Raw genomic sequence first — 19,030 nt, 5'->3', positions numbered from 1 at the left:
GTTTCATTAATTACTTGTTTGGGGTTTTCCATTTTCTTACTTTTTCAAAGCCCTAAGGTGTATCAAGAAGTGATTTATTTGTAATTTCTGATTGTGTGTGCACTCATGTATGCAGAAACACATACAAATCATGCACCATCCACAGTAGCTTCAACTAATTTTTTGAGGCAAAACCTCTCACTGAATCTGGAGCTCAAAGATTCAACTAGACAAGCTGGCAACTAAATGATGCTTTGAGCTGCATCTTCAGGGGCATGCTGCCAAATATTGCTTTTTTTTTTTTTTAAAAGGTGCTAAGAGTCTAAACTTGTTTCTCCATTGAAGCAAATACTTTATCAATAGAGCCATGTCTCAATATAACTATTCTGGATTTACTTGTCAGGGAAAAATTTTGGTGATTATACCAAAGCCAGTATTCTGTGGGAACTTATGAAGCTGGTTCCCCTCTACCAAGGCAACCATTTTCCTGATCACTGTCAGAAGAGACAAAAGGCTATCTGTGGTGCCTATTAACCTGCTAAATAGCATGAGGGCCTAGAGGCTCCTTCACTATCACAAGTACCTGTTACATTTCAGAGTCCATACTGGTATCCTAGCTCTATACATCCTGTTCTTTACCCTAATCCCTCCTTCTGCCTTCTCAGTTTTCTCATAGTCCTTCCTTCTTCCCTCCTCGCCTTCTTTTCCTTTAGTCTTGTTCTCCATGTCTCCCTCTTGCTTCCTCCAGCCACTTTCTCATCACCAACTTCAGTCTGCTGGCTATGTTAAGTCCACCACTTTCTTTCCCTGCTTTGGATGGTTCCAGGTACCTCCAGCTGTACTCTCCCTTATATCTACAATAAAACCTTGCATTTAACCACATTTTGAAAAGGTCATCCATCAGTTTATGCAATAGTAACTGATTTCCTAATTACTGCCTTTCAGCTCTTTAAATACAGCATTGCATACTCTTCAGACTTTTAAGGTATCGCTTCAAAAATCTGTTAGAATTCTAATAGATTTGAATTAATACAACTTGGTGTTTTTCCTTATGTTATCTCCCATTCATCTACATTCATCTAATCCAATCCATCCGTCCGTCCGTCTGTCTCGTCCGTTCATCCATTCATTCATTCATTCATCTATCTATCTATCCATCTATCTATCTATTCATCTATCTATCTATCTATCCCCATTCATCTATCTATCTATCATTCATCTATCTATCCATTCATTCATCTATCCATTATCTATCTATCTATCATGTTTGGTACTTAAGAAAGATCTATTTTCAGATCTTTCCCATTTTGACTGACATGCTTCCTGAGCCTGGATAGCCATTCTGTTAGTCTAGATTTTGAAAGTTTTTTTTTAAATAAAGACAGCTTCCTGAGTCCATTTAGCATTGTTTTTATGTTTATGATTTCAGGGTTGACTACTTGGTATTGGATAGCCAATTAAGGGGCTCATCCTTCAGTAAGTCAAATTCTCTTTTTTTCAGCAATTTCTAAATTGATTGTAGTTCTTAATCTTAGAGTGGGGCCCTATGATATTTCTCCTTCCTGGCTTCATACATTATTTATATTGCCACTATTCAAGTTGTGTCTAGGCAGCCATATCACTGAGGTGTTGTGGTTGCAACTTCACTGTCTTTTCCAAAAGCCACAATCTCACAGCAGACTTCCTGGTCCTCTGGCACTTACAAATTTTCTGACACTCTCCCAATGGTCTATGGTGTTCTCTGAGTCTGAGGTACAGGAGTTGTGCTGTGGGACAAAATCAGTCTTTCAATGGTATCCATAGAACTCTATGTTTTAGTTAAATTAACTCATTATTTTATCCTTGTTGATGTCTTTAGTGTCTCTGCTTCTGTCTCTAGAATTCTTTCTTCCACATGATCCATTGTATCATTCAGGCTTTCAATTGAGTTTCTGTGCTGACTTTTACATAACCAAAATTTTCCATTTAATTTTTTCCATATTTCTATTTCTTCATTGAACTCCAGTTTTTATATGCTAAATTAACTTTCTTGTTACATTCACCTGTTTACTCTTCTTGAGTTCTTTCAGGATTTTATTTCTCTCCCCTTTCATTAAACAACTGCAGTTTTCTGAGACTTTATCTAATGCACTCTCACTGTGGACCAGTACTATAGTTTCCATGGACAGAACATCATTCTTCCTTAATTTGTCATCTTTCTTGTTCTATTCTATTGAGATTTTTGCATCTGGGTTATTTTATTAGTTGCGTTTATCAGATATTTTCTTGTTAAAATACTTTCAGTATTCACGTGATAGAATTTATATGTATAGTTTAGAATTTAAACACCTAGTCATGTACTAAGGAGCCTGGGTACAAATCAAATATTTGAATATCAGCTGTAGAATCAAACCACAATGCTGGATAGAAGGCCCACAAAATGTCCTTCAGCCAATTTACAGTGATCCTTTTTACTCTAATAACTATTGGAAGGTTAATAAACAAGAATAACATGATATATAGTGGAGCATCATCAAGACTACAAGCAAGCAGATTGCGATAAGCATAGGAATTAATGTTAGATCAATTGGAAGAAAATTGAAATGCGAAAAAATATTGGGAGGAAAGAGTTGGGAAAGTATTAGTGTCTAATAGTTTAACCGTTTTTAAAATTCTGGAGGGCTAGAGTTCATAAGAGAAAGAAGAGGGACAGGGAAGACAAAATAGAAAAGGAAGCGGAAATTAGTAAGAAAGTACATGGGTTGAATGTAGGAAAAAGAATACAGAATATATAATAGTGTAATGGGTTAGAAAACATGCAAAACAGTCATGGAAACTAAGCAATGTATGACACTAAAGCAAGACACTTTCAGAATATTTATTCAAGAATTAAGATTGAAAAATGAAAAGAAAACAAAAAAATTATCAAAAAACATTGACAGTAGCAAAAAGGACAAAGTATAATAAAAAAGAAAAGTCATGTCCGTTAATATTTCTTTCATCTTGGAGTGGGTTTTGAATTCTTTCTTCTCCCTTCAAAAGTTTCCTCTGGCAAATTGCACTAATGGGGGAGATGCAATTTATTTCTTATTCCAGTAGAAAGCTGTAAAGCCTGATTTTGTGTATGTATTGTCCCATAGAGATTAGATCATAACACTTTGGATTGAGTACTTGGCACAGCTGCACTGAGACGAGCAGTGTAGTTCTCAATTCCCATCTTGATACTCTGTGTGGTTTGGCATCACTGTGCTGGAGAAGCCAGGGTGGGACCCCTTGCTGTGGGTTCCCATAGAGTATAGCCACAAACTCGGGATAAAGAGGGTGTGAATTGCACTATCATATTTCAGCCCCTGGACCCACCCAGGTTTTGTGGCAAGTCTTTCCTCAGGCTGTGCCACCTTGCTGGTGTATGAAGAAGGGAAAGAAGGTGTAGGCTTTGTCCTGCAAGTCTCACTTAACCTCAACCAGAGCCCTGCTGTGAGAACGAAGCTTTAGTTCCAAGGTTTCATCTCCAATTGCTATCCAGTCCTTGGTTATGAGCTAACTGCTACTGCAGTGCTGCTGAGTGTGTGTGCTGTAAAGTGCCTCCCCGTGGTTTCCAATTACCTCACCAGAGCCGATTTGTGCAGCTAGGCACCAGTTCACAGCCACTCTTGTCTGCTTCCCCACAGAGATCTCACTTGGCTTAATAAGTCCATTTACAGCTACTGTCTCTTGCAAGAATAGATTATCCTGTACTATCCTGTTTTCTTTCACTGAGTTGCATCATAAGATCTCTAATCTGCCAACTTCCCTGCAATGCCTATTCTTCTTTTCTTGAGTAACTTCCAGGCAATTTTACAACACGGCTTCATTCTTACCATAGTGTAGAAGCATTCTTTTTTCTTACATCCTTACCATCGTTTTTAATCAAATTAAATATACTTTGCTTTGCTTAACAGATTTCTTTAACATAATAAGTCTAGAGATCTGCATTGAAATTTCTCTTCATCAGGTGCCCTAGTATCTTGTTAAACTCTTCCCTGCCTCTGAGTCTACTTGCCTCAGTTCTGGGAACAATGACTATTGTTTCATACATTTTAATCCCATTATATCTCGCTGAACTGAACTAGTCATAGCTGTGATTCACTGTATTGCTAATATTGCCTTTCTCAGATCTTTTATCTTTTAAACGTTCTTTATTCCTTTCACAACACACACACACACACACACACACACACACACACACACACACACACACACAAAATGCACATTTCAGGTTCCCAGATTTAAAAAATATGAATACTGATCAAAAGTTTACCTTAGAGAGAGCTCCTGTCCAGGGCCACATTGTTGGCAGGTGACACAGCGCCCCCATTGGTCCCGGTACTCATTTTCTTGACAATCCATCATGAAAAAAAAAAACTGTGGGTACAAAAAATAATTACTACTGATCTTAAAGAAACATTTAAAGTAGTGACTTCCCTGACATGTGGCTTCTGTGTCTTCTTCTGAAAATGACCAAGGAGGCCAACCTAAAGTAGCTAAAACTTTAGAGTACTGACAATATGCCCAGAACTCTCTAAATGCTTTCTATGAGGCAAAGCATTCAGTTATCCAAAAAGATGTCACAAATTACTGTTCATTTCATTTCACAGGTAAGGGAACTAAGGCAAAGGGACAAACACATTTTCAGCGCTTGTGGTTATATCAGAGCTTTATTGGCAAAAAATTAATAAATAAATTATATAAAACCATTGGTTTTCCTACTGGCCATAAATATGTGAAAAGTTTTTTTTTTTTTTTTTTTTTTTTTTGAGCTGAGACTGAACAGGGTCTGCGCCATAGGCAAGCTCTCTACCACTGAACTAAATCCCCAACCCGAAAAGCTCTTAAAAATCACCTTTACACTTAATGGATTTGTCAATATTTTCAATAGTTTTCTGACTCAAGCAATATGAAAAATATAATCCTTGTTTGTGAATGAAAAATTTGAAACATGATTTTTCTTTGCCAAAGTAACTGATTACTTGAGCTGGGTCATTCCATTTCAACTTACAGTCTTGTATGGATTACTAATGGCTTCAGTTACTTAAACTGAGGAAATTTTACAGTGTGGCCCTAACCTACACTAGATAGCTTAAGAGGACTGTTTGTGTTGTGTTTCTTCAAGTCATCATGAAGATTTCGAAGAACTATACAAATTAAAAAGATAGCTATGGAACAAAGGCTCAAGGAATATATACATTATACCTGGTGGGACAATTTGTCACTCCAATCTTATATAAGATTTTATTTCAGGTGATTTCCACCTAACAAAGTCTTTTTGATGTATATTTCTAATTATAAGAGAGGTATGTGACCCAAATCATTCTCTTCCAAGGTCACCAGTAGAAATCTTGTAAGATGTCCCGCATTTTTTCTTAAGTATAAATCTTTCTCATAACTGTCCCTATTTTTCACCAATAGAAGGGCCCTAGAAGTCCATATTTTGAACAAATGGACACACTTTCTCCTCTGTTGTCAAATTGTCACCCTCAGAAGACAAGCTTCCCCTCTTTGCTCTCTATCCTGTCATTGAGGGAAAAACATTAGTCGTCTCAACCTTCACTGAGAAGGGAATCCAGTATTATGGCAGCAAACCCCACATAGATTATCTAAATAAAATATTTCCTGTATAGTTTTCTTTCCCAGAAACCAGGAAAACATCGATAGGTTCTACAAAGCAGAAGTCCTTTAGAGATAAAGTCTTAACATAAGCACCTGGAATTTTGTGGAAGCTGCTGCCTGTGAACCATGCGTGAGGCCCTATTTTCAGTTTGGTTTCCAAACTCCAATTCACCCAACAGGCATTAAATTGCATGAAACTTAATGTCCCTTTAATCTTGGTCGAATGGTTTTCAGGTAGGTTTTACCAAATAAAAATACCAGACACAGTAAATAAACATGGAGTCTCTTTTGTCTCTCCTTTTTTTTTAATCAAAATAGTACCCAAAAACATAAATTAAGTTGAATTTGAATTGGAGTTTAAGAATACTCTTTTATTAACAAAAGAAAACATGTACTCTGGACTGTTTTGAAGAATCCTGGGTATACAGCTAAAAATGCCTAATAAGCAATAAATGTCATCACTCATATGAGGCCTTATACCCTGTGAATAGCAGTACCCTGCAGCAGATGTTAATTTCTGGTAAAAGTAAAGAAAGAATACATCTCTATTGCTGACTTTTGTCTTTTCACAAACTGTTGTAGAAGATGTACTTTGAAAAGTTAGCAACTCACAAATAAAACATGTGGATTTTATAGGAAGAATTGCTGATTTCACACCGTTATACTAATGGTAACTCAACAGCTACGCTGTTTGTTATATTTGAGCATGTTACTTTCTTTTAAGTATATATATGTCTAGCTAGGAAACTTAAGATTTGTTTTACTTTTTAATTTTTTTTCAAGATAATGCATCATAATCCCATGTCAAGTATATTTGAACCGAATCACAACCCTGCCATTTAATACTAGCTTCAGAAATGTTTTCCTTTTCAGCATGCTCCTTTCAGCCACACATTTAGTATAACAACAGGTATTTCCACAGTAGCTAGAAAGAGATAGATATAGTATAGGTTAAAGTTCTACTACAAGAGCACGTACATTAAGAATGGTACTTAGTAGATTTGTCCCCAATTTACAAGAGACTTTTCAGGAGTGTGAATAATTCAAGGGAATTCACATTTGTTATTCCTAGGATTTGCAGGAAAGGAAAGAGAAAAACACATAAAATACTTGAGTGGCCCACTGTATCATGAGCCTGGACATCATGCCAAGAAACAGGTGTCTCCAGAGCTCACACCTCCTCAAAAACTGCTCCTCCCAATAACCTGAAGCTGAGAAACAGTTTTCCCTCAATGTGTGCAATGTCTAAATCATCTTGGCTCAACTGACCATTGGCTTGGTATTTGTCGAACATGTCTTCTTGGGATATTTCTACATAGAATTAAGTAGACAAGGTTTAGAAATTTTGCAAGGAAAATTGTTTCTTAAATGGAAATGGAAAGAAAAAAATACAAATTAATTGGGGATGATATTAGAGACATTACTGAGCATCAGATCATTTCCCACAGATTAATCACTCCCATTGTCACAACCTAACTCTGTGGCTGATCCACGACCTGGGACTATGTTCTTTTTATATCATTACATTAGTGGAAAGAGGGGAGATGAAAGAACTTGTCAGGCATCTCTTATCTCCTCTCCTGGAGCACGACAGAGGCTGGGCGAGCTTCTTTCTGCTTCTGTCAAAGGTCACAATCCTTTCCACTGTACTGTACAGGCCATCAAAAAATTCTACACTTTCATTTTGAGCAGCAACGAAGAAAAAGGGGCAACCAAAAATAGATAAACGTTGAAAAGAGCTTCCAGACGCAGTAACAAAGTCTGTGGTTTGACAGGAAACATTTCCAGGTAAAAGATGTAAACCTTTACATTGCCTGCTTCATTCCTTTTCCCCAGTAAATATGACCCTTCCCAGCAGGTTTTATTGCCATTCTAGATTGTCATAAGTTTTTCCTGTCATTTAATGTCACAAATTTAACTCCAAATCTAGGACATAACATTTTTCTGTCTATTTTATATAAGTTTTCTCATAAGAGATGTTAAAATGTATAATTTAAAATTGCTTTCATCAAACAATATGGATACACTTTTTTATCTTAGATTATAGTGGGAAGATAAGTTATACTTAAACTTAGTACTTAAAAATTCAAAACTTTTTTTTTTTTGTCTCAAAGTGGGATTACGAGACGAAGAAAGAATCTCTTCTCAGATCTGAAGTGATCCAGAGTCCCAAAGTACAATTGGACTTTGGTCAACATGGAGCAGGGAGCTAAGGAACTGAGACCCTTGTAGTTTGTTTGCACCTCTAGAGTATGAGAAGCTGCTGTCAGTTTTAGATATGCTTGCTTTCTGGAAAAAGAGTGCACACCCCAACACAGACCACAGACCAACAAGCATCCATAACTATTTTCAGAGTCAGAAGAAACTGAAGTTCTATTATTATTGTTGTTGCTGCTATTATTATTATTATTATTATTATTATTATCATCAGCTAAATCACGTGGGTAAAATATGAGTAAAAAAATGGGAATCATAGTGCATTATGTCACTTCTTGAGTATAGTGGGGGCTACTGCTCTCAACAGATTCCTACCCTTTCAGAGAGCATCTCTCTTCTAGCCAGAGAACATGATTTGCAAGGGAGTCCCACACAATGCCATTAGGAAAGCCTGGTACTCCAGGAATGCCCATGACTTTTAGTGAAAGTATGATGTCCTGCAGTGAGTAGCCTTCTAGTCTCAGCTTCCAGTGGCATCTCCATCCTGTCCACCAACAGTGTCCCTGACACTACCTTCTACCACAGCCTCTTAACACTTGAAATGGTACCAGTGCCCAGCATGCCTTCTCCTGAGGCCCGGGCTACTTTCCTCTCTATGGGACAGATGCTATTTCTCAGAACTTCCTATAACTTTTAGATTATTGTGGTTGTTTTGGATGATTGTGGATTTGGGCCCCAGTGTTTTGCTGATTTTAAAATTCAGACTCACTCTATGAACAACTGCCAGGAAGTTCCTCTTTGTCTGAGTACACAGAACTCACAGAGTGCATAGAACTCAAGGACATCAAGAGGAAATCTTGTTTGAAGGGCTTATTTCTGCCAGTCTGACAACTGTGGGAAAGTATATACCAAACATTCTCACTTTATCAGTCATCAAATACAGAGCCAAGTAAGAAGTCCTGCAAATGTAAAACAATGTACATGGTCCTTTCTCTGCCTTGATATGCTTGAATGTTTTCACGTGAATATACTCTAGATACTGACCTCATAAATTAGATGAATATAGCTGACAGTTAGTGAGATATAACCACCTAGCTAACACCAAAGGATTCATCAGTGGATTTCAGTTTGCCTAGAACCTCAGTCCAAACGTGGAGAGGCCTAAGGTGTTTTTTACTCCTAGCCAGAATCTTTAGATAATTTTCTTCCTTTGGCTCTCTAACCCCTGACCTCACTGTCTCAGACCAGCTCATCTCTTTGATATGTAAAATTTAAATGGAGGAACGAGTTTCGGGATGTGATATTCAAGCCCAAATCAAACTATTGACCCCATCGGGGATATCTCAAAACCCACAAAACTAATCTCTGATGCTCTCATCTCTCAGAACCACCTACTCTACCTTTAGCCAGATGAATAAATGGAACTGAAAAATGGCCTGGAGAAAGGGCTTTTAAAGCCACATTTCATTTCATTATCTTCTGGAAAGTAACAATATGTGTATTTGACTAAAATGAACATTTCATATGTAACACAATAGATTCCCTCTGGCATGGATACCCACATACCCAGAGTTTCTATACCTTCCCACTAAACTTAAATGGAATTCTGTGTCACAGGAGATGGCATCTGGGATCTGAAATTCTGTACAGCCACTGACTCCCAAACTTGTGGGACAGATAATATTCATGGGTTAAATTCGACTAATGGTTAAAGGGTGAAGGAGAGAACTAAGAAGGGAAATTCTGCCCTTCTTCTCTCAGATTTTAATTAAACATTTCTGAAAGGAGTACAAGTGACCAATAAACACATGAACGTGTGTTCAGTAGGAATGCAAACTAAGACCACAATTAAATATTTCATTATACCCTGTAACAATATATTTTTCTTAAATATGGATAAACAACTGTCATGGAAAATGTAAACAACTAGGATTTCATATAGTTTTGTTGAATGTCTAAAATAGTGCAACATTTATCGAAAATGATTAAACAGTTCTTCAAAAAGTGAAGCACTGTGTTATCATATGATATAGCAATTATTCCTAAATATAGATTCCTAAATATATATGCCAAGAGGTGAAAACACATGTTCACACAAAACCTTGCACATAAATGTTTCTAGAAGCTTACTCATAATAACAGGAAGTTAAAAAAAATCAAATGTCCATCAACTCATAAACAAAGATGACAAATAGAACTTAGTGTGTCTGTAAATATAATATTTATCTAGAAAAAGGAATGAAATACATAATGTATGCTATAATGTATAATCAATCTTTATTATGACTAAGAGAAGTCGCTAGACAGGAAAGGCCAATAATGTGATTTTATTTATATGAAATGTCCAAAATAGATAATCCACAGAGACAAAAGGCATATTTATTATTTGTCATAGGCTGGGAGGAAGAGACAATGACCAATCAGTGCACAATGAAAATGACCTGGAATTACATGGTAGAAGTTTGTGAACGTATTAGATAGCATGACATTGTATACTTGAAATGGTAAAGTTTATGTTATATGAATTGTTTCAGTTTTTTGGAGAACAATGATCTTCATTTTTTAATACTTGAAATATCCCACATTTTCCTAGTGAATATTGCCAAAGTTAGCCCCAAAATTAAAATAATATTTAAGGCTGCTGTAAATAGTCATGATCCAACTGATTGACTTCATTCTACCTTAAAGCCAAACTTGGTAATTGATGTGTATGAACACATGTGTGTACTTAATGTTATATTGTTCCATTAATATTTTATTAAGTATATGCACATACACATATTTATACAATAAGGCTGGAGCAGTAACTACAAAAATGAAAAATGCTTCTTTACTTGTCCTAGCTCTGTCATCTGCATAATATCTGAACCTGTTCCCATTGTCTTAATTCCCCAGAAAATAATGTAGAAGAAAGTCAATACAAGCAGACAGGAAAGAGAAAAGGAATGACGTAGGCATTAATAATAATCTCACCATTAGCTCACTGTTCCCCGAATAAATGATGTTGGCTAAGTTTCTGCTGGATGTAAGTCACTCACGCTGCTGGGTATGCAGCTGCTTCTGGCCACCCTTTGTGGCTGCTGCTCTTCTCAACTTGCAGAAATGCCTGTGGCATGAAGCATGGTCTCTCTATCTAGGATGGGTAGAACTTGCAGGAGGACAAGTCTAAATTAAGAACTCAGGACTTTAGGCTATTTGCTAAAGAAGTCCTGAGATTAAAAAAGGGTGATGAAGATAGCAGCTGGCCCATGCCCTACCCATTCCTCTCCAGCATGCTCAATCACCATCCATGAGCACAGGGTTGTCACAATCAAAGCAGTTGCTCAGCTGGGCCTTGAGAATAAGTCTTTCCTTGAAAATCCAGCTTTCTAATTGGCATCATGCCCTTCTCAATTCCAGATGTTTAGCCTGCAGTTCAATGTTGCTCCAAACACTTAGATACTGTCTCTCTGTTTTCTCTTTTCTGGTCTGGTCCAGATCCACTTCTAGCACAGCTTTCTCTTGTCAATTTTCTATTTCCATATTTTCATACCATCTTTCTAGCTCACTCTTTGTAAAATTTTATTTATTTTACTTATAGTGAATATGGTCCAAAGTATAGCTCTGCCAAAAGCATCAGTCATACTCACTGCTGACTCAGGCTACACAATCATCATGAGGATGATTATGTTAAACACTTCAGACCAGTGGTCTTTATTCTTAGTTATATTTTGGAAGCTCCAAAATATATTGATACCTGGGTACCACGACTGAATTTCTGATATAATTAGTCAAAGTCTGACCTGGGCTTCTGGAATTTATACAGTTTACCCATTAATTCCCAAGTCCAGCTATTCTAAATAACAGTGTGGATGCAAGAGTTTCTTTAGCTTTCTGTGTTGCTTGAATATAAGTCACAGTCAGCAAAAGGGAATTCTTATTGTTCCATAGTCAGAGGTAATCTTCCCATATTTTCTTCTTTATAACAGAATGAGAGGTGAAAAAGCAGAAAATAGAAGAATGGATCCTTTAAAACATATTAGATTACATCCTTTTCAACTCTCATTGGCTTTCCCTTTTATTCACAAGATATCTGAAGTCCTTCTAATGGCTGATGGTATTTTATGTAATCTGGCTACCTAATCTTCCTCTGTTATCTCTAGCCACAGGCTCTACTGTTCTTCTTCTCACTCCATTCACTGCAGTCATAGTGTTCTCATTTCTATTCTTCAAATTAAGCAGGGGTATTTTCGATAGAAGGCCACCATACCTTCTCAAGCCAGCAATCTTCTCCTGAACACATATAGTTGATTACTTCTCTATTTCTTCAGTTATTTATTATCATACCATCTTCTTATAGAGTTTTCTGGCCACTATTTTAAATTGGAATTTCCCTAATTATTCTATCCCTTCTCATTTCATTATTCTCCATAGTACTTATGACCCTTCTTATATGTTATGGTTTTCTTATTAACATTTGTCCTATTTTTCTCCGATTAAAGTAGAATCACTATGAGATCATTCTACCTATTATGTTTACTACACCATCGAAAATATTTGAAACAGTGCCTTGTTATACAGTAGGCACTAAATAAGTATTTATAGTTTGAGCAAATGGTAAAAAAATCTTTAGAATAAGTGATAATATTGATATAGTAATAATGTTTTGATACAAGCATGGGCAAAAGGGCTAGGATATGTTGTTTTAATTTTGGTTTGTGTAAATGTAAAATTTCATTTAGCAAAATAGCTCAGTGAGAAGGCAATGGATTTGTCATGAAAAGCTGATGAATGGGTTTGACCCTTGGAACACATATTTAGAAAGTAAATTGTCTTTTTATGCTCAAATTTGTTAAAATATATGCCTGGAATAAAAATAATTGAGAGAACATGGCTGCCTATTATAGTTTTTCATTGGCTTCTTTTTATATTCTCTTAGTGGGTGTAGAATTTTCTCTATCAATGATATCAACTTCAGGAAATAAAACGGAGTTGTATTTAGTTAAAGACTCACTGGTTTACTTTATCTTTTATTCCAGTGCACACAGCAAGAGGTGATGTTCCATCTGAGGTAGGCAGAAATATCTGTTCTTTTTCAAGGCAGTTGTCACTGTAGAGATAGAATTAATATTTGAATGGGGTCACATCTACTTATCCAAAGGCAAACAGTAATAATATGGGTTAAATTTCGGATTGTGTGCCTGCACACACAGTTACCACATAAAAAGACACAAATTGCTCAAAAAGACAAATACAACTTAGAAAACTGTAAATTGACCAGAAGAAAAGGCCAAAACCTACAAAACCAGATAGATGTATGATTTATGCAAGCATTAATGAAATTAAGACCAGTCAACTCCAGGCTGACTTTAAGGGGAAAATACTCTTGATTTCTGCTGAAATAGTCATCCCAAGTAAAAGGGAAGGCAGAGACTACTTTGGATTATGTTCAAGGGAAAAAATGAGACAATATGTGTGAAAGTGCTCTGGAAACTCCAGATTGTGCTTCCCATGTGAAGAACTGCTATGACTGTTGTTAGTGTCCCATCCCAAACAGAAGAGCAAAGGTCGTGGAGAAAAGCCACAGACCACGTTAATTTTGAGCCAATATTTAAAGCCTCTGATTTGCTCTATTGTTACAGAACCCTAAATGAGTCACTGGTTTGTGCACTGACTACCATAAGACAGCATGAAATTGTGCCATGAGCAACAATTAGTTATCTGCCCATAGAGTGCTCAAAGTAGAGATTCATTAGCTAACCAAGGAAACTGGTGGAGTGCCCAAGAAAACAAGCAAAATTATGATATTATTTCTTTATGTAGATGACTCAGGAAGTGTCCTCTAATTTCTGATTTCCCTTACCATTGTTTGGTCTTGCATCATATTGTTTCTACTCTGTTCAGGTTACCAAGCACTCTAGAAGAACTGGACCACCTCGAATCTATCGGTCCTTTTACCTAACAACAATCAAACATGCCATCTCTCCATCACAGAGCCAGGGAACAAAATATCCTACAGAAACAGTGGGACAAATCAGTAGGCACCTGTAACACAATGAAAGGCAGAACTATAAAATAAGACTGAGAAAAATCAGCACAGAGATTGAGACCTATTTGTAGAAAAAATAATGCTCCATTGCTAAAGTAGTTCCACCCCTTTTTAAAGCCATGCCCAAGAAACAGGGAAGCGTAATTTGAAGTGAACATAAATAAGAAAGATTGATATACACTTATAAAAATGTCACAGTGAAACCCATTGTTTTGTATGCTAACTAAATAAATACCTAGAAGAAAAGAAAATGTGAAAAATGTCCATGAAGAAGACAAAATATAGGGCTTGAAAGAGTTGGCATTAAAAAAAAATCTGGTAAAAACAAACCTGTGATTTCATATAATTATGCTCTGTGAAATAATTTTCAGAAATAATTTCAGATTTTGAAAATCCCACACAAAAAGGTCATCTTTTTATTGTTTAGAGGAAATTACCATCTCTATTTGACCTCCCTTAATAATAGGCAACTCATTCACAATGTTTCATTATGTTTTTTTCCTTTTCCACAACTGATAAAATATAGGTTAAAAATAATTGGTAAAGGTACGAAATCTACAAGGGTATATCAAGATAATCTCAACCCCTAGCATTCAAGTCCGAAAACTGGAACTATGAGAACAAAAGCATTTCCTCAAAGTTATATAGTTTAGAGTAGAATCTAAGTTGCTCAGGGCTCAGTGCTTCGTCTCTTTCCCATACACACAAAAAAGCAGGCTATGTTACTGAGGAGCCAGCTTCTCTTTTCCTCTTACTCTCACAACAGAGTATTGGCTCAGTAATCCCTCAACCGGAAAAATTCCAAAGGTTCAGGGAAAGGTAGTTCATGAAAGGGAAGTAGTACGGCCCACTCTTTCTGGCTTAGTCACAATAGTGACTAACAACCTCCTGGAAATAATGACATTTTACTGTTTGATTCCATCATATATTACATGGAAACCACTTCACTTTTTCAGCGTGGGTTGATGTCTCTTAGGGATACTTCTAAAGAGTAGCATTAGATCCTCCAGGGTGGATGGCTAGTCACTAACTACTCAGTTGATAATTAATTTTCGAAGCTAGGCATTCTGTTAGGACTTAGTCAAAAGAGAAAAGGCCACAGTGGAATGAAGAAGGCTTATCATCTGTAAGAGAACCAACCTAGAGAAACACTGAAAAATATAGTTAATTCTAATCTAAGGCAGACTAGAGCCATCCTTATATTTCTCATATTTATCTAATAATAATGGTCCTTCTAGGTTAAAGAATGATGAAAGTGGCCAGTACTCTTCCCATTAAGCACCTTAGGGGAGAGTATATGGGTGGAGCCCATCTTCTAAAGGAAGCGGAGAAAACTTGCTTCTGCTTCACAAGCTTCAGCTCTGAATAAGGTTTCACTGCAGGGAATAAATCAGGCAGCCAACTAAATAAAGGAAGGCTATATGGCCTGCCTGAGGTTTCTACACTGACTTACTATTTGTTTTTTTCTTGGGTCTAGGGACTTTTTCTCCCTGGTTTCCCTTACTGAAAGATTTCAAATACAAAATAACTGGTACAGGGCAATTGAATGATTATCTTCCTCTCTAGTGTCAAAATTAACCTACCTAGCCATTATTTTATGTACAAACAGCTGTAGAAAATGAAGAAAAAAGTGAATTAGAAAAAAAAATGGGCTTGTAGTTATGTCTCAGACACATACAGACCAAACGATCTCGAGCAGGTTTCATTTTCTCTGAGTACTCTCTACGAAGAAATGATGAAATTAAAGAATTGAAGGAAATAATGCATTATAAAGAAACTTGTTACAACCCCCCATCTTGTTTTTAGACAGTTATTGCCATCTCTCTGAAGTTGTTAGCACTCAACTTTTGTATAATTCAAAACTTCAGATTCACATTTATTTAATATCATGCCAGACGAGAAATGAAAGAAACCCAGCTGCTTTACCAGGGAACAGAATATGAGGAAAATTTAGTCAATTATCTTCAGATCTCTGAACTTTTAGAAAAGAGAAACAGGTTGGTGTAAGTATCCCCAGCGAACACTACTAGAACATCTGACTACAAGTCAGAGGCATAATAAATGCAGCCGAACAAAAGAAAGAACTTCCAACAGTTCAGGATTTCCCCCGCACACAGATGATGGGTTCTTTCAGAGAACAATGCACGCTTTTCCTCTAGAAATGTTCAGTCAGAGATGAGATGAACTCTTAAAGGTGAACTCAATTGTTGTTAAAGGAAACATATGACTCACAGAAGCCTGCTATTCATCAAGTATTGGGCTATGTCTTTTGCAGAGATCATTTTTAATCCTTCCAATAAGTGGGAACTATTTCCCATTTTTCAGGAAAACAGAAGCTTAGGGAAATTTTAATTTTTAAATCATGCTTACTTGTGATATACACATATATATATATATATATATATATATATATATATATATATATGGTTGTATATATTCTTTGGTATATACGACCAGTGAGTACTAATGCATCAAGAAAATGTTGAGGACACAGGATTCCAAACAGCAGGTAAATCGACCCAGGATTTAAAAGCATCTGTCTCTAATTCTACTCAGAGAGATGGGATGAAAATATGTATTCTTTCAAACCCTGAGAGACCTAACCCTAAGAGAGACCTTCCATCCTTCCCTTTTTAAATCCCATGTAATTCATCAACTTCAAATTTCTGAACAGTCAAAGTTGGTATGACTTGATCAATAATACATTATATTGCTTCCTTTCTGTTCTCATAGCCACCACATGAGGTCTAGGGCTTTGTGTACCCTTCATTTGTCCACTTTTGTGTTTTCCTATTCAAGGCCAGCTTACTCACATTTACTCGAAGTATAGATCTGACTTTTTCTTCAATTCGGCAGCAACTGGGGTATAAAGTGAATAAATAAATAAATAAATAAATAGGGAAAAAGAAACCACAGTGGCTCTACAATCATCTGTCCTAATAAACAGAACCTCAAGCATCCAGTCTTGTGTAGTTGCCCATCAATCTAACTTGTACTTTTCCCTAACGATACTAAAACACCCAACTCAACTATTGTTCCTTTCTGTGCTCTGAGTTCCTTGCTGCCAGACTGTTACTCATGTTTTCTCTACTTAAAATGCCTTCTCTCCTTTTTCCACCTGTTGAAATCCTATCCGTGCTACATAAATCTATCTTAAATAATAACGGCTAACATTTATTGAATACTTCTTTTGCACTGTGCTAAGGGTGTGCACGTAGTTTGCATGGATTATTTCAGTTTATCCTCATAATAACTCGATGATGTTGGTACTATTATTAACTCAACTGTTGCCTGTAGTAAAATGAAGCTCAGAGAGGGAGAAATATTCCTTTACTCCAAGGTCACACAGTCAGTATACAGTGGAATGAGATCAGAATACAAATACTTTTGCTGTCTAACAAGTAAAGGTGTTAGGATTGAACCGCAGTCAGCTTTGGCAGAATAAACACAGACCTATACTTACAGCATTTAGGAGCTAGAAGCAGGGAGATTGGAAATTAAAATCCTTCTCAACTAATATAGAACATATCATTTGGTCCAGCCTTACCTACATTGGTGTCTATCAGGGCCCAAAGAAACCTGAGACAAGTGTCCCTCAGTGCCTCTGGTGAATAATCAAACACTCAAAAGCTATTAAAAACATACAAACAAGCAAACAAACAAAAAGAAACAGCCCCCCCTTGTCTTTCTCTAGCTCTAGTTGAAATGATCCTTACTTGACAATTTCAGAGCATTTTGCTTGCATGTTTAAAGCTCATCTTGTGCCATATTGGTTGTCTTCCTATCCTCAGGATGAGTCTGTTAAGGTCCCAGGGGGAACAGCCTCTATATCTTGGATGGCTTAGTACCTCAAACTTGGTGATAGAGGGCAAATATTCAGTATGTATCTTATGTTGGATGAAAGGTAGGGTGGGTCAAGTGGGACAGGAACGTTACCTGGACTGAGAGTTCCACAATTTACTACCTCTTATTGCCCTACATGAAGTTGGCTAGCGCTGCCAAAACCTGTCAAAATGAGATCTTACAGCCTGTTTTCCCAGCCTAGTCTCTGGCAGGTCCCTTCTCCTTTCACCCTGCCAGTTCTTGCAGCTGTCTGGGCCTTGGCCAGTGTTTGGGGTGAGGCCGGATCAAAATATCACTGTCCTGGGCTCGGCTTCCAGCAGCAAGTGATCAAATGAAACTCAGTCGCACTGGTGACGAGGCTGGATTGAAAGCCCCCATACACAGTGCCAAATTGCTTTTTACACAGGCCCGGACTTGCCCAGGCACCACGTGGGTGGGCTAGTAGTTCAGCTTTCCACAGGATGCTCTGCGTGTCCAATCCGTTCCCTCCTCCTCTCCAAGAGCTAACTCCCAGGCTCCTTCTCTCCCTTATCTCTAGATCCCAGATGCACAGGGCTGTGGGACAAGTCCGGGCATATTCCCAGCGGCCATCTGGCCCCAGTTCGAACCTGCACAGACAGGAACTGACTTCTCAAAGCTGTAGGGATAACAGCCTAAGTTTCTGACATCTCGGAAAGTGCCGTCAGGGCACAAACGGATAGAATGACTGATAGCCACAGAATGCCTTCTTCCCCCAAGTCATGCTGACTTTGTAGCACTCTTACAAGGACATCTGATATAGTCCTCTGGTCCTCTATTTCCGTCCCTAGGTGCCACAGGTTCCAAGTGATTTACCACAGGAAGGATGTTTCCACACTTAACTCTGTCAAGATCAATGGATGGATATTACAATGGGATTCCCTGAACAAACGCATTCGAGTACAGAACAGACACCCTGCCCAGCAGCCTCCCCTCAGCCCCCAGACGGCATACCGTTCTCACAATAGGTGGAATCCGTTGCAACCAGTGTTCTGCTGGAGTCATTTCACTTCCACGTGTGGCAACAACAGATCAAATCCATCCTCTATTTCTTTCATGTTATGCCTATCCCCCTTCTCTCCCCTGTAGGGAATGCAGGGCAGCTATTGGATCATTTTATATGTATGGGAGTGGTTATGCAAATTAACTCCTCCCCTGAAAGGACTGTGAGAGTCTGGCTGGTAAACAATGGCCAAGTCACAAGTCTGGCAAGAGTTACTAAAGCTCCAGGAACTGAAGCTGGGCCTAGGGAGGGAAGGGCTCAGAGTTAGATCTAGCCTAATCTGTGGGGAGGAAGGGAGGAGGCAGCAAGGTAAATGCAGCTCAGTTTTTAAAGTTCTGTGCATGGTTTAGCAGGCGTGAGGTTACAGGGAAAAT

General features: G+C 37.6%; 1 protein-coding gene across 4 annotated transcripts in view; it reads right to left on the bottom strand.

Annotated features, from left to right (window-relative positions):
- The window catches only part of Eda2r (ectodysplasin A2 receptor), a 39,512-nt gene extending 20,788 nt beyond the window's left edge, over positions 1-18,724 (bottom strand). For 2 of the 4 annotated variants that reach the window (XM_032890370.1, XM_032890372.1), the window contains exons 1-4: positions 18,608-18,724; positions 12,758-12,853; positions 6,178-6,180; positions 4,259-4,362 (exon numbers count right to left, since the gene is read on the bottom strand). In XM_032890370.1, the coding sequence (XP_032746261.1) occupies positions 4,259-4,315 (57 nt within the window). In that variant the 5' untranslated portion in view covers positions 4,316-4,362; positions 6,178-6,180; positions 12,758-12,853; positions 18,608-18,724. Of the gene's footprint in view, positions 1-4,258; positions 4,363-6,177; positions 6,181-12,757; positions 12,854-18,607 lie in introns of those variants that run through there. The other 2 variants (XM_032890371.1, XM_032890373.1) reach the window with 2 other exon arrangements.
- Between the last annotated feature and the right edge of the window lie 306 nt (positions 18,725-19,030).

This window comes from Rattus rattus, chromosome X, assembly GCF_011064425.1.
Source record: "Rattus rattus isolate New Zealand chromosome X, Rrattus_CSIRO_v1, whole genome shotgun sequence".
Classification (NCBI taxonomy): domain Eukaryota; kingdom Metazoa; phylum Chordata; class Mammalia; order Rodentia; family Muridae; genus Rattus; species Rattus rattus.
Note: the sequence above shows the minus strand (reverse complement) of the source record. Positions and strands in the feature narration are given on the sequence as shown.